General features: G+C 40.4%; 1 protein-coding gene across 2 annotated transcripts in view; it reads right to left on the minus strand.

The window, feature by feature from the left end:
* The window catches only part of LOC306773039 (latent-transforming growth factor beta-binding protein 2-like), an 85,152-nt gene that overhangs the window by 8,360 nt on the left and 61,191 nt on the right, over nt 1–15,601 (minus strand). For both annotated transcript variants that reach the window (XM_079262736.1, XM_079262735.1), the window contains exons 20-32: nt 13,253–13,372; nt 12,933–13,055; nt 12,687–12,812; nt 12,429–12,554; nt 12,114–12,239; nt 11,822–11,947; nt 11,199–11,324; nt 10,129–10,254; nt 9,836–9,955; nt 9,581–9,706; nt 7,811–7,933; nt 7,046–7,165; nt 1,444–1,572 (exon numbers count right to left, since the gene is read on the minus strand). In XM_079262736.1, coding sequence (XP_079118862.1) covers nt 1,444–1,572; nt 7,046–7,165; nt 7,811–7,933; nt 9,581–9,706; nt 9,836–9,955; nt 10,129–10,254; nt 11,199–11,324; nt 11,822–11,947; nt 12,114–12,239; nt 12,429–12,554; nt 12,687–12,812; nt 12,933–13,055; nt 13,253–13,372 — 1,617 coding nt within the window. The remainder of the gene's footprint in view (nt 1–1,443; nt 1,573–7,045; nt 7,166–7,810; nt 7,934–9,580; nt 9,707–9,835; nt 9,956–10,128; nt 10,255–11,198; nt 11,325–11,821; nt 11,948–12,113; nt 12,240–12,428; nt 12,555–12,686; nt 12,813–12,932; nt 13,056–13,252; nt 13,373–15,601) is intronic.

The following is a 15,601-nucleotide window of genomic DNA, read 5'->3' on the forward strand; positions in this document are numbered from 1 at the left end:
TAAATGATTCAAAGGCAGTGTAAAAAGTTTAAAAACCCAAACCTTTCCCTAAAAATGTTGAAATACTATAAATTAATCAAAGAAAAAATGCATGGAAAAAGTAGTCACTTCAAAAGATTACAAGCAAGTCCATCTCATCGGAAGCAAAGATATAATGGAGCCTTTTGTGTAGTACTAAATGGCTTAAAATATAATTAGAGTTTTAAACAAGTCTTAGAAGTAGTTTGAGAAAACTAAATAAACAGGAATAAAACCTGTTTTTTCCACTATATCATAATGGAACACAGGGTTAATGTCTAAGCAATTGTAAGCCTGTCTCTTAATGGATAAATATCTGTCTGCCATGAGGACAACACACTGCTGGCTGTTAAAAGTTTGCTTTGTATGATATGGTCAAGCTAGAAGACTGGGCAAGAAGGATCTTACTGGACTGCAGCATAAGAACTTCATCCCATCAATAATCATTGTGGCTGTTTTAACCTGTACAGATTAGAGTCATACAGGAAAACAACAGTCCTGAGCAGATAAGATGTTCCACTAAAATGGTTAAAAGAGAAAAGTTAAAGTTTTGGAAAGCAAAAGTCATGTTTTGATCTTAATCCAGGAGTTTATATGAGGAACCCCACCACATTTGCAGCAATGGAAGTGTTTTACATAAAGTAAGAGGTTAAAAGTTTTCCAAGCTGATGTTCGGGGCAGTTCCTTAAGACATTCAGGTCCAGGGAATGCTGTGTGGGTGTTCAGCCAAGTATTTTTGTGTATCACAGATATATTGGATAATTTTCTTCAATGTACCAAATATACTATTACTTTTGAGTAATTTTTCCAGATTATTTGGAAAAATTTGATCTTTTTAGAATATTTAAATAGGTAGGACATTAGGTAGGACATTAATAGGACATTTGTAACTACTCATTTGAGAAAGATTAGAAAAATAATAATTTTGGAGCAAAAAAAAAGTCTTTTTTCCCAACATGGACATATATCAGAGCTGCTGAAAGAAGTTGTTAACATTTGTGCCAATTGCAATCAAAAATAAGTCAGAAACCAACAAGTTATTGCAACATCTATTAATAATTTCAGATTCTTATTATCTCTTTGTGGTTTTCCTGTAAAAGTCTTCAGACTCAGTAATACATGTAGTTTTTATTTTCAAAAATGACAACAATATCAGAAAACAGCTGGACAATGCATTGTTTAGGAAATGTAAATTATATTAGCAGGAATGCACATTTTCCAGACTATTTTCAGCTGTGGATTAACAAACAAAAAGCCACATGTGAGTATTTAGAGCAGCAGCATTCTGTGTCTGACTCTAGATAAATGATATTTGTTGTAGTTCACCTGCATGAAAACAGCTTTATCAAGCTGTGACTCCACTAAAATAAAAATCATTGCTGCTTTTGTTCCAACGCACACATATTCATGAGACATGAGACGTACCAACACATCTGCTCACATCTCCGAGTGGGTTGGTGTAGCCACGGTCGCACTGGCAACGGAAGGAGCCATCTGTATTCTCGCAGAAGCCGTGGTTCCCACAGATGGTTTCATTGTCACACTCATCAATATCTGTGAACCGAGCGCATGCAGAGAGGTGAGCACAATATTAATATTTACAGTATCAATCTGCACAACAGACTTTCAGTCCACCTCTGTAAACACAGCGCTGCTTTTCCGAAATAAACAGCACTACCATTCTGACCACGCGATGACCACAGATATCACTGCCAACATAACATGTCAGAAACAGTGTACAGATGAGACAATTCATTATCAGGGTTTTCAAACTTTGCTATTTGTCAGTAAATCCAAGGAGACTTTTGTCTTTGCATCTACATGTTTTACTAGTGTATAATGTGGATTTGTGCATGTTTTCAGGTTGTGTCAAAGGAGTGAGAAGCAACAGTTTACAGGCTACAGCCAGCATGTAGTCTGTTCACCCCAACATTTTACAAGCAGATGGGGAAAACAGATTTCAGCTCAGGCATGTGGAGACAGCTTTCTGCCAGGTAATGTTTTCATTTTGATCAATAAATATGCTAGAACCAATCATTTTCAGAAACCAAAATGGCATTTCGAAAGAACTGGGAGCATTTTTAGCCTTTAAATAGAAGTAAAGAATAAAATATTGCAGGGTACAGCCATGAATCATAAAACAAGTTGGATAAATGGAAGGAAGTACATGTTATATGTCAGTGTGCAAAAGGCTTTTTGAAGCTGTTAACACAGGACCTTGTAACAGCATTGCTGGTTCCCGACCAACATGTGTTTGAAGGCAACATTTGTTAGCAATCTTTTACATACAGGATTAAGTACTTTTTGGCTCCTCCAGTAAAGCATAGAAGACCAATACTTCAGGAGGAGGAGGAGGCTGATTATAGTTGTTTAAAAAACAATCAGACTGCTTAATGTTTGCACTTTTGTCACATGAAGTTGTTCTCTGATTGATTTGACTTGCCACTGGTTTCTGTCTGTTTTTTTTCATAAACTGTCACGTCTGGTGATACAATTGCCAATTAACCAATATTCGGCAATTTTTTTTTATTAAAAAACTTGATACTTTAGTTTTCTTTAGATCCCGATTCCAAATAGCACACATTTTACACAGTGTCACATGTGTAAGTGGGCTGCAGCCATGAAAAACTTTCCCAACTCTTCCCAAACAGATTACTCTGCTATTGACTCTTGTTTGGTGCCACTTGTTGTTTTTTTTGTTTCAAGTTAGCCAATGTGGATTGCTACTGGTTGAGATTGCCTTCAATGATGACAAACCAGTGAGAGAGATGCTGACCTACACCATCATACAGCCTCCACCAAAAGCTATTATTCTATTGTATTAGTTGGTTTTACGGACTCTTAATTTCAGGGGATATAATAAATAAATGTTGTTTTTTATCCTCATATTGTCATTGTATGAAAGGTGCTTTACAAATAAAGATTTATTGATTGATTGATTAATACTGATGCAGCAATCAGCCTATCGTTTATCACATTTTCTCCACCCTATCTCAACTGTCCACTGTACAAGGGTCCATTATCACAGAAATATCAGGCACCTGATTATCAGCCCCTATGGTATCAGACACTCAGAATAAGAATCAGTATCAGAATAAGCTGGTTGGCAGACAGACTGACAGAGAACATTAGATAGTTTTTAATGGGTGCAACCCACATACTCACAAAAGAAGTTGTCTTATCAATATAGCATCATTTAACAGGGAAATAAACAGGCTTTCAACAAGTGTAACGTGTATTTTTCTAGAAGTATCGTTACAACAGAAAAACGATCCACCAAACATTAATTTCCTTACTGAATGATTGCTTCATACAGATGTGTTGCATTAACCTGGAACAGACTACATTTATGTGTAACCTGTTGAAAAACCTGTCCCACAAATAGCATACAGCGACATCTTTTCTGCATTAAGCTGGGAACATTACAACAGGCAGGCCTCTGAATTGATATGAACTGTTGCGATTAACTTAAAGAACACTCCCGTATGCCTATTTTATCATCCAAATAATTTGATTTTAGTTTCATATCCCTGCATGAGCATTGTGTTTAGAGTTTCCATGACTAATGGTAATTTCTCTTCAGAGATTGAAAGTTTTAAAGAAAAAGTTCAAACACCAAAAGAAAAATAAATTACATTTTGAGCATCTGCAGCTAAGTTCAATAAAGACAAAATGTCAAGTCCACTTCAGACATTTGGTTCCAACTGATTTATGGTGTAGGGAGCACCATTAGTCACATTTGATGAGCACTCATAAAAGCTGTACCAGTTGAGTAAAGATAGAAACTGGGCCAGAGAAACTACAACCCATTTGATTTGAACGGTACACTCGGCCAGAGCTCTGTCTTCTCTTCCAACACAGACAACTGCTTTCTCAGGCCGTCTGGGGTGTGGGGGGAGTGTGGGGGTGTGGGGTGGGCTAGTGCTTATTCAGTGTTCTTGTCCTGACTTAGCCACTTTTCTAGCATGCCTCTGGGGTCAGAGACAGGAGCTCCCACAAGCTAATAAAACCACAGAGACAAAATCGTCTTTGTTGTTTGAGAAACCTTTGACAGGAAATGCTGAAAAAGTACCAAAATTGCTCGAATAGACTTGTGGGCTCAACTGGTTGGAAGATGAGAAGAGGGAGAATGGGTGAACACATATTGTACTGAAATATGCCAACCCACTGGATTTGCATGCTTGAGAACTGCAGAAGAAAGGAATTTTTTTTTCACTTTGTCAGAAATTGCAGATAGTTGAAAAAAATACATTTTCGAGAGGAATATTCCCAAGGCTTGAGTCAAGAATGTTTTTAGACTAAGGTGAAAAGTATTAGTTGTAAAGAGTTTATGGAACATTTTCTCAAGTGTGAAGAGCTTAAGTGGAGTGTTGGAATGACAGCAGCAGCCAGCTGGGAGGTCTGGGAGGAAGGCTCTCTGCTAATAAATGAAATAATCAGTGTCTAAAAGCGGCATTTCATTCATGTGTAACATGCAACAAAATCTGGTACAAAACATATGTCGGGATGAGATGCAATCAACTAATCATTCCTGGGGGGAATGAGAGCATCAACAACAAAACAGTTGTAATGGCTTTCGTTTTGTTTATCAGGCTATGGTATGCTTTGAATGACAACATTACTAAATCAGACATTTAAATCTGTCATCCAAGGAGAGGGTCAGCATGCTAATCAAAGCACCAATGATTTCTGGGGAGAAAGATGAATAGAAAATGAGATAACTCAAGAGCTAGTCTCACACCAGCAGGATGCAGGGCTATTTTGTTAGTCTTTCCATGTAATCATGAGTTACGTCAGGACACATGCAGTGCTGTAAATTGCCTGAAGGAAGAACTGAGGCAAAGCAGAGGGTGAGAAGTTCAGCTGCAATGGTAGAAGCAGGGGTTATGAGGTGAATAAGGCTCAATAAGTACTTATTCTAATGGTTTGACCCAGGAAAACCCGCTTCCTGGATCTGGTGATGCTGTGATCTGGGTAAAGGTGAGGGTAATGAGCCGGTTTTTATGCCATCTGTTAATCTAGAGCACATGGAGGTGAGAATTTAGGAATCAGTGACTGCTGGCTCACCCTGCACAGCCCACACTTTCCCATATTTTCTGGGCATTCCCTGGTGTAATTGGACCCATATGCACAGATTATTTCACACTTGACTAGACAAGGATAAGGGAGACATTTGTTTTCAAGTAAGCATACGTGTGGACATTATATCCATTGCCTGTTTTGGGCTAACAACAATCCTGCCATATCATGCTTCCGTCCCTCTAGAAAACACAACTGCACAGCAACAAGGGGTATTACACATACTGTATGTTAAAGTACTCACATTTCTATACGTTTACAAGGGAGGGAGGTTGGAAAGACTGTGACCACAGACAATTTCCGCCCTTTGGCAAAACTTATTAAACACAAGGCAAAGCTCAAGGGAACTTATGAGCAAGAACACTGAATTAAAACTAAAAACAATGACCTGCATAAAACCCATAGACATACTGCCCTGTGCACAGCGTCGTGGTAGGTTTTGTGTGCAACCCTTATAGCATGGTTGCGGGTGACGTTTGCTGTGGAAAAAACTCTGTTTTCCCCGTTTGTGTCATGGCCTCTAAATCTAATGAGTGTGGCGAACAGAGCCAACGACAACCACTGCCCCTTCAACGGCAAAGTAAAAATAAAACAACGCCCCTCACTGAAACTGCAAATTACAGCGTCTGGTCTCTTTTTAAATATCTGATGATTTTTACAAGCAGACAAAAATGCCCTGGAGTAATTGAGCTCCCTCCTTGGACTTTTATTGAGGTGACGGCAGCATCTCCCACAACTTCCCATAGTGAGGTGAAACAAGCCACTATTGTGTGTAGTGTTGGGTTCTTGAGGGCAACAGGGCTTGGCTCTAAAACTGAAGCTGTGAGTCAACGGTGAGATTTGAATGAGTGTTTGTCACAAGGTCTAACAACAACAAAGACGACCTCATAAAAAAAAACAAAAAAAAAACAGCTTAATCATGATGGCCCTGGAAGCTTTCGTTGGAGAAACAAAAATCCCATGACTGTGCAAGTCCTGGGCCTCTAAATAGCCACAACAAATGTAAATCTAAACCAATTTGAGCCTATAGTATATGAGCTGCTAAGCAGTGTTTTGACTCTGCCTTTAAAGGAGTAGAGGTAGGCAGCTGGTTTCAATCACACTACAGGCCTCTGCACTCTTCAGCTGGTGCCAGACAGACAACATCATAAAGTGCAATCGGGAGGCAGCCATACGTAGTCAGGATTGGGGTGATGGAGGGGCAGAGGCGCAATCTGTCACTGCTCAGCATATGCACCGCATATTCTCCCCCCTCTGTCTATCAGTTGCTAGTCCAATAAAAACTCAGGGTTATGAGAATATGCAAAATCACACCACAGTCCAAGTGCATCTCGACACCCATTACGGTCTCTGGTTCTCTTTGTCTAACACAAACACATGCAGTAGGATGCAAAAACCCACAGTCAGCCACATGTGCACATTGTTCTATTCTCTGTTGTCACTCTGTTTGGATCTAGTCTCACTGTAATATGAGAAAAATGTTAGGCTTTTTGTCCGTGTTGTTCATGAACCCTTTATGTCCTTTTTTATGGATATAAGAAGAAAAAGAAAGGCAAGCAAGACAGAAGGGCTGAAATCAAGCTTTCGAGCAAGATTGACTAACCTTAAAGTGTTTAAGTTTGTCCTTCATGATGTAATTGAGATGTTGTTGGCTAGCTGTATGCACACGCCTAGCATAAGTGCTAATGGCAAGTCATACAAAGTGATAAAGTTTGATCACTTCTGCGTCAAATCAGGTTCTAAGTCTACATTGCGTATGATATAATCTCAGTGAGGGGGAAAAGAACTGAAGTGTCTGAAGAATGTGCAGCCAAAATAGTACATGGATTTAGCACACATACGGTTGAAAAATAGGTAAATCCTTCCAATGCATACAAAATCACTTCAACATAAAGGCAGTTAGGCTCATAATGACTATTGGTACTGTATGCATGGTTGGAGCACTAACCGCAATCTCCTTCGAGACTGCCGGGCTGACATTGCATAAAGCACCGGTAGGAGCCAATGGTGTTCTCGCAGCGCCATGTACCACACACTGAGCTTCCAAACTCCTTGCACTCATCTTGGTCTGTATAGAGAAAGACAGAGAGACAGATGTTGGTTGGTAACTGACAAACAGAGGTGCAAATGCAACCACATGTATAATCAAACAATGACGTAAGCCCTCCCGCACACAAACTTGTATTCCCTCCGCTGCTCCTCTGCTCCTAATGTAATGGTTATGCAGCAGGAGTCGGCCAGGAGGCCTGTGGTGTAGCTGTCCTCTGTAAATGAAGCGGGGAACAAGAATGGCCAAGAACAATATTATCACAGCAACCAAAGAACTTGTGAAGGAGCTAAAGGGAGACGTTCCAGAGGGAGAAACACCTCCTGCTCACAATGTGGTCATTCATACTTCCCTCACGGGAGTGGGAGTTCAGGGCTCCAGCCACATAATCCAGGAACCCTTCAGTCTGGGGACCATGGAGGAAAGCCTCTAAGCCAGGCTTGGACACTTTGACTAGAGCCAAGTCCTCATGCGCTATAGATAATTAATCATAGACAACTGTGGTCTACGGGTATGCTTAGCCTTAATGTAGCATGACAATCAAACAGCTAATGCTGACATTCTGGTTTATACAGAGAGAGGAAACCACAGGGCAGAGCTGGGGGTCAGCAACCACCATGACCTCTCTTTACAACTGGACACCGCAAGGGAACTTTATCCCATTACCTTCACAGTCAGATGTATCGGTGTGGAACTTGAATCCGGCCTCACACAAGCATAAGAAAGAGCCATCGGTGTTGAGACACTGTCCGCGTATGCACACGTTGTCTTTAATGCATTCATCCATATCTAAATTAAAGAACGTAAGAAGATAGGCAACAAATTAAGACAGATAACATGAGAAAGAGTGGGTAGAGTTTTGCTGTTCTTTCATAAAACATCCAGTTATATCCTCTGTCCTCATGAGATCCAGAGGGAACATCACTGCTCCTCATTAAGAATCACAGAATAATGTGTAATCAAGAGCTTGTCGGAACACAAGATGCATTAGCCATTTGGAGCTTGTAATGGTATACTGGCAAACAGGAAACAGAGGAGAACAAATAACATCTACCTCAGCTTCTCGTGCTGAGAATGTTTCCTGCAGACCAAAAATTAATAATGAAAGTTACATGCTTGATTAAGCGTAGATGGGTGGATAATTGCGGCATTACAACATAGTTTGTAAGGTACTTGGATCTGGTTAAAGGTGAGGGATGGACAGGAAAACAGGAGAAAACGCCAGTCTCCCTTTTCCAACCTTCAATAATCAGTTCAATCTTACTGAGACAAGGAGATAAACATCTAAAGCAAAGCCGAGAAGAAAAAAAACAATCCTTCTAGCTGCCAGTAAACAACATAAATATGAAGTGACTGCATAGTTTTGGAGTTGCTTAAATGTTTTCAAAGTTTTTGAAAGGAGCAGCCAGGCTGTGGCACTAAATACAAATTTGGATTAAATTTAAATTTGTTTCAGATGTTTGTCGGCCTTATTATTATTTTTCCATTTTGAAGCAATGTCATACCTGACTAACTCATCATTTCATTTCTATAATTTAGGAATGTTCATCCCTTCTCCCTCGGTAGGCTGTAGTCAGAGGGGTCTGGCTTTCATTGTGTCAGCATTGGACACTCTGTGGAAGACTCCTTGACAATGTACGACAACTGCTGATTTACAGGAGAATTAGGGCTTGGTATTTGTTGTGGCTGGTAGCCAAAACACCTGATGCTGCCTGGGTAATTAGCTCGGAGATTGCAGATGGTATCTAGGCAGCTGTGAGGTCAAAGCTTGGGCAGAAGAATGCACATGCTTGAAGACTAAAAGGCAATGCCCCACCGTGAGCAAATCCTTCCATTTTGCATGTTGCACCTTGTCAGCACCTTGCACGGATCTGTGTTCCAAACCTATCTGCTTCATGTCATTATTGGATTTTGATTTGCCAGACAATCTATCATTTACCAAACTCCACCTCTTACTTGCAAGACCCACCAGAAACAACACTGATCTAATTCTGACATTCTGTCCAAAATACATTAATGTATTGTTGCAGCAAGCCAGTTTTTTTTTTTTTTTTTTTAAGTCTTCCTTAGTCGACAATAAGGCTACAATTTTTTTTCCCAGCCAATGACTGGTGGGTCACTGGGTGCGACTGGAATAACATCAAACTGATGTCCAAGCTGAAGGAGAAGGAGGTGAGACAGCTGATGAGGCCATGGCCCATTACATAGAAAGACCAGCCTCAGCACCCAGAACAGTATGGTGAGAACAGCCTGCCTGCAGCGAATGTTACGGTAAGAAATTACTTGAGTTACAAGTGCTAAAAAAACCATTATTACATTATAATCATCCAGTTCCAATTGTGAGTCAGCCTCACCCAATTACATAAAGCTCATAAAATCCTCTAAATAATGATTTCCCAGGGCTGTTAGTGTTCTAGCTACAGGGTGTTTAGATACCTTGGCAGCCAGGCCTTCCATCGATGGTGGTATAGCCATCGGGACAGATGCATGTGTAGGAGCCCTCAGTGTTCAGACAGTCTCCTTCTCCACAGATTCCCACGATGGTCAGACACTCATTGATGTCTGTCACAAATAATCATAAATACACTCAAACAGCTGCGTCAACATGCTGACATGAGGTAAGTCTCAAGAAATAATTAACCGCTAATTGGTATATTTTAAATGTGTGCATATGTATACACTGATATATACCTCTGCAAGATGTGTCATCTACCAGCTCCAGACCAGATGGGCAAGTACAAGTATAAGATCCAATGCTGTTGGTGCACTGGCCTCCCAGACAAAGATTGGCGTCATCACATTCGTTCAAATCTGAATTGACACACACATTCACACGAGCTGTAAAACACTCGGCCTCACAAGAAATCTTACCAGGTTTTGCCATGTTAAGAAAGGACTTCCAGACCAAAGCAAATATGCCTGCGAAAACTGCTTGGAGATAATATGTTTAGACCTCCTGAGAGAGCCACGAAACTGCACTGTACCTTGGCAAGAGAGGCCACCGGGCGCCACTGTGAAGCCTGGGTCACAGGCCATGCAGGAGAAGGAGCCTTCTGTGTTGGTGCAAACACCTGTGGGGCAAACACCTGGAGCCTGGCACTCATTAATATCTAAGCCATAGAAAAAAATAAGAAAAGGTTAGCGATGGGTTATCATCTAAAACAAAGCAGTCTTAAATAAGCCCACTTTTTGTTCTTCTACTGTCTTATCTGTTAAAAATTATTAATGATAAATGTGACTCAGCTTGGTATGCTGTCTAACATACAGTAAGCAAAGGCGTCTTTATTACATTGCACTGACAGTATTTTATTAAAAAGAGTGGAAAGATAAGTATGTGGGATGGTCATCAAATCTAAAACAGCAAGCTATTACAGGTGGTGTATAATTACTGTATCCACAAACAGTCACCAGCTAGCTCATACGTGATCATTAGAAATTCCTTGAGCCGGTACAGATTGTATTTCTTAGGAAGAAAATAGTGTGGGCCATTGTTAAGTGATTGAGATGGTTTCATTTTGCCTTCGGGTAAGCAGAGCGAGTTCAACAAGGCGAGTTCTACGCTGTATGTGGAAGGCAGGGGAGTGGTTCACTTCATTTCAAACTGAACCCTGAATATTTTCCATGGCATCAGATGATCCATTAAAATCCTATCAGAGGTTGACTTGGACACGGTTTTGTACAAATGATTTCCCTCTGCAAAGACACGTATCAGTAGGGGATCTTCCTCTCAGGCTCGGTCCACGATTCCATTCAAAAAGATATGCAGTATGACTAACCGAGACCATGTTCAAGTCCTTTTAAAAAAGTCTTTCCTTTTTTGCTTCCCATGAAGTCATGACAGATGTAACCTCACCGGATTTGTCAAAGCAGCCATTTCCCTGCATTGATCTCACATATCATGTCATGACAAATTACTGAGCGCTGTAAAGATCTCCTCTAATCATGTTCTGGGAGTAATACATCTCTCTTTTACCAGGGTCCATGTCGACGTTGGGCAGAAGTTGATTTTATTGCCTTATTCTGAGCAGGTAAGTCAATAGAAAAGAAGAGTTACCTTCACAGATGTGACCATCATCAGACAGTTGAAAACCATCATCGCAGCTCCTGCAGGTGTAAGATCCTGGAGTGTTCAAGCACTGCTGGCCTGGGCACACGTTAGCCACCAAGCACTCGTCCACATCTGGGCACAAACATGGACAAAACATACCAGAGCATAAATCACCATTTCTGGCATCAAATAAATAAAGTCCACCAATTGTAATCAATGAGATGATAGGTTACACGTTAGAAATGTCAACATTTCTATCTTGTTAGTTAAGCTATCGGTCTGACATCATCTTGCTCTGTTTAAGAGTCGGTGTCTCATTCTGTTGAACCAGATTCAGATAACTGGTGCCAGAGTCAGAGAAGTCCGGCATCCAACAATGATGTGATGTCTCTGAGTTTTCGGTTCAGATGAAGGCACTTTGGGTTCAAACTTTTACACCTGATGCCGATTAGATAAAACTTGAATCGGTGCCGAAAAATTCTGAATGAAACTGGCATATTTGAAGCGAAAGGCAGATGCAGATGTTAGGTCTGGCGTGTTTAAACAAAAGCAGAGGCTACAAACACATGAACTCAAACATACAAATATCAATAAGGAAACACATTCCTGTGCGAAACCAACAACCTCACCATCACACTGTTGTCCATCTTCAGAGACTGTGAAACCAGGCTGACAGATGACACATGTGAACGAACCCTGTAGGTTTGTACATGTTCCCTGGGGGCATGTAGTGGGAAGCGCACACTCATCAATATCTGTTGTGAGATGATACACACATTTAGACATTCACTGCAAGACAAGAGTGTCATTAAAGCTAGAAAAAAATCCAGAGATACATAGTTTCACCTTAATTTTCGTTATGAGATCCTAAGGTTGAGATTATAGCTCTGCTGGGACAAGGTTAATGTCAAATAAACTAACCTTCACAGAGTTCCCCATCATATGATACTCTGTACCCCTCAGGGCAGTTCTCACAGGTATATGAACCCTCTGAGTTTAAACAGATCCCATTGGCGCAAGTAGACAGGGACTGGCACTCATCAATATCTGAACAAAACACATGTACAGACAGGGATGCATGAATATAAAAAAGCTACATAATATGTGGTAGAACTGCAGTTGCACAACAAATGAATTTTAATGGTGAACTGACAAACTTCCCAGATGTGTTGAGTAAGTTTTAACAAAACTAATGGTTTTCACTGAATGAGAAGCACAGCTGGAGATTGAATTTACCTTCACATCTCTGCCGGTCTTGAGACACTCTGTAGCCAGCCTTACATCTGGTGCAAGTGAAAGATCCTTGTGTGTTGGCACAGACCCCTCCCAAGCACAAGTCACCCTGAGAGCACTCATCGATATCTGGCATTAAAATAAAAACATATTTACCATAAGTTGGCAAAAAAAAAAAAAAAAGAGAAGCCATTATTATCTTGCAGTGTTGCTTTGATTAGTTGTGGATTAGTATAAATCATTAAATAATCGTTTACTTACCTTCACATCTCAGTCCATCAGCAGATGGTCCAAACCCAGGTCTGCACTTCTGGCAAGAGAAGGAACCTGCAGTGTTGATACAAAGTCCTGCGGGGCAGGTATTACCAGTTGCGCACTCGTTGACATCTAGCGAAAAGAAATAATTTGCAGACATTATGCTGCTGCTGGGAGAGCTCCATGACTCCATGAGAGGACCAGTTTACATGATGAGTTACACCCAACGGTTCTAAATAATACTTTGCAGACCTTCGCAGGATTTGCTGTCTGAGCTGACTTGGTAACCATGGTTACAGGTGCATTTGTGGGTGCCGTCCAGATTGACACACCGGCCATGGAGGCAGACTCCCGGAAGCACGCATTCATCCACATCTGGAGGAAAGATATAGGGAGAGAAGAAAAGGGCGAGCTTTAGAAAATAAAGACAACCGCAAACTCTTTGTAGCTTTTATGAGTCTTCAGTGGTTCCGCAAGACTTCTGTAGTAGCAGTGTGGAGAACTAGTCACAGAGCTGTTACTTTGATACGGGGCGGTAATAATGTCTGACTGACCTTCTCCCTGTCAGTTACCTTGGCAAACGTTGTCTGGCGAGAGTTTGTAGCCGTGAAAACAGTTGCACCTATAGGAACCCTCTGTGTTGACACACCTACCACGACCGCACACGGTTTGATTCAAGCACTCGTTTACATCTGAGAGACAGAAGGGGGTAAAGACAGGAAACAATATATTGAGTGGGACATTTTAGTCTTTACTCTACCCCAAGTGTGCAATGTGATTTACAGTAAGTGTCAGCTCACAGGAAAGGCAACCCCCACAAAACCAATTTCTTACTACTTTAACCATTTGCACATAAAATCATGCAGAACCAAAGACAAAACAATGTCAGAAAACACAACATTTTACGACATTAAAAAAATGTACTTTTAAGAAATTGTTTTACAAAATTTAAGATTTGATTTGTGATAGGACAGAAAATAACTGAATTATGTATAAACCTGGAATCACGAATTTTATTCATTGCATTTATACACGTAAATACATTGATAATACTTGAAAAAGTGGTGTGAGACTTGCTAGTTTATCATATTGTAATGTACACTGGCCCACTGTTCGGACAGCCAGACGTACTATTTAAAAATATGCATTTTAAAAGACTTTTGTGTATATTTTTGTACAAAAAGAAATCTACTGCTGAAATGATGGGTGTAATTCGGTGGCAAAGGATTATTTTTTTACATAAAACTGATTACCATAGACGTGGTCACCGTTTTTTTAATCATGTGTTTAGGGGCCTGCTGGATCACACCCCAACAGCACCAGTCTTTTTTGTTCTGGTTTGTGTGTTTCTGCAAGTATTAATATATAGAAAAGAGAAAAAAGTATTTATCAAGAAAGTCCTGATCTTTTCCTCTAGCTCTCTGACCTGATTTGTATTTTAAATCTAATTTAAAAAAAAATGTTTCCACCTTTAGGATCTACATAGATCAGGAGTAAAAGGAAAACAATTAAAAGATAATTAGTGTTGCAAAACAACTATAAACAGTAGCCATTAAATTAAATCAGCACATGGACTTCATTCATGAAGGTCTTTTACTGCTTGTGGCAGTAGCTTTCTTTTCCACTTCATGAGTCCAAACAGTTGACCCAGGAATTATATTTGTGGAAAACCTCTTGCAGAAACATCTTTTAATGGCTGGTTTTTATCAAGTGTTAACAGTAACTTTTGTTTTTTTGTTTTTTTTAGTTCAGCTGACGTCGTGGTGAGAGAAAAGCAGGGAGGCGTTCAAAGTGAAAGGGAAACAAGGGAGAGGAAGGAAAAGTATTTTTCAGCAAAGAAGGTGAAGACAAGATGTTACTGAGCAGCGATACAGATCCTGAAACACAAAGCGTCACACAGTTTAAACACCGCTACGGAGACACAGACTGGGTTTTGTTTTTCTAGCTGCGGCTACTGCCAGACATCTGTCAGTGTGCCCCAGTACTTTGTTTCAGAAATCATCCGGCATCTCTCAGGCCTTTCAGATAAGCCCTGACAGGGAAATGGAGCTCTTTTCACAATCACATCAACAATTAAGCTTATCCTCGATTCAGCCAATTGAGCCAGAACTACTGCGCTGTGCTGCCGTCAATTGACTGAGGCAAATACTGGAAACTGAGAGTAAATGCTGCCTATTTTATGTGACTAAGACTCCCACAGCGCCCAACATATACTATAGTACTGTTCACACGAGTAAAAATATTCACCTCCAGTGTTATACCTCATTTACAGGGTTCCTCTCTATTCCTCTAATCTATTTATATACATCACATATTTACAGAGAATGAATAATAGCAAACGGACAACAGAAAAAAAGCTAAGTGGTGTTTTCTTTGGACACATGGAGATCATCCAACTTTAAACATGAACATCAGTCATCCGGCTCACTCAGAAATTTGTCATAAAGGATTCTAAAAGTACTACAGCTAGTCTCAATATTTTCCATTATTTATTAGGCATGGAAGCTTTTTATATTTCTTAAACTTTCACTCCAGAAGCTCAGATTTCCAAACAAATTAGAGGGGTACAAGTTAATACAAAGGGGATGTGGTAAGTAACACAAGTCGGAACTGTTATGTAACAGGACCACTTTCAGGTTAGAAGCTTTTGGCATGTTAGCTTAAACAAAACACACACCAGGTGCAGTCTGGTGACCATTTGTGTTGTCAAATCAATCCGTAGGAGGCTCATATTGTAAGGCAGACATCATCATGGGTGAAGGAGAAAATTTGTTTGTGTGCAATGACCTCTTTGCAGCAGGGAATCAACCTTTTGCCCCTCTCATATGTCTTCTGTAACTGGTCTGTCCTCTCACCTACCCCAGCAGTGGTAATAAAGCCTCGTTTGCCTCCACTGAGCTCAACAGTACAGTGGCCAGAAC

The sequence above is a fragment of the Telmatherina bonti genome, assembly GCF_933228915.1.
Source record: "Telmatherina bonti genome assembly, chromosome: 22".
Lineage (NCBI taxonomy): Eukaryota > Metazoa > Chordata > Actinopteri > Atheriniformes > Telmatherinidae > Telmatherina > Telmatherina bonti.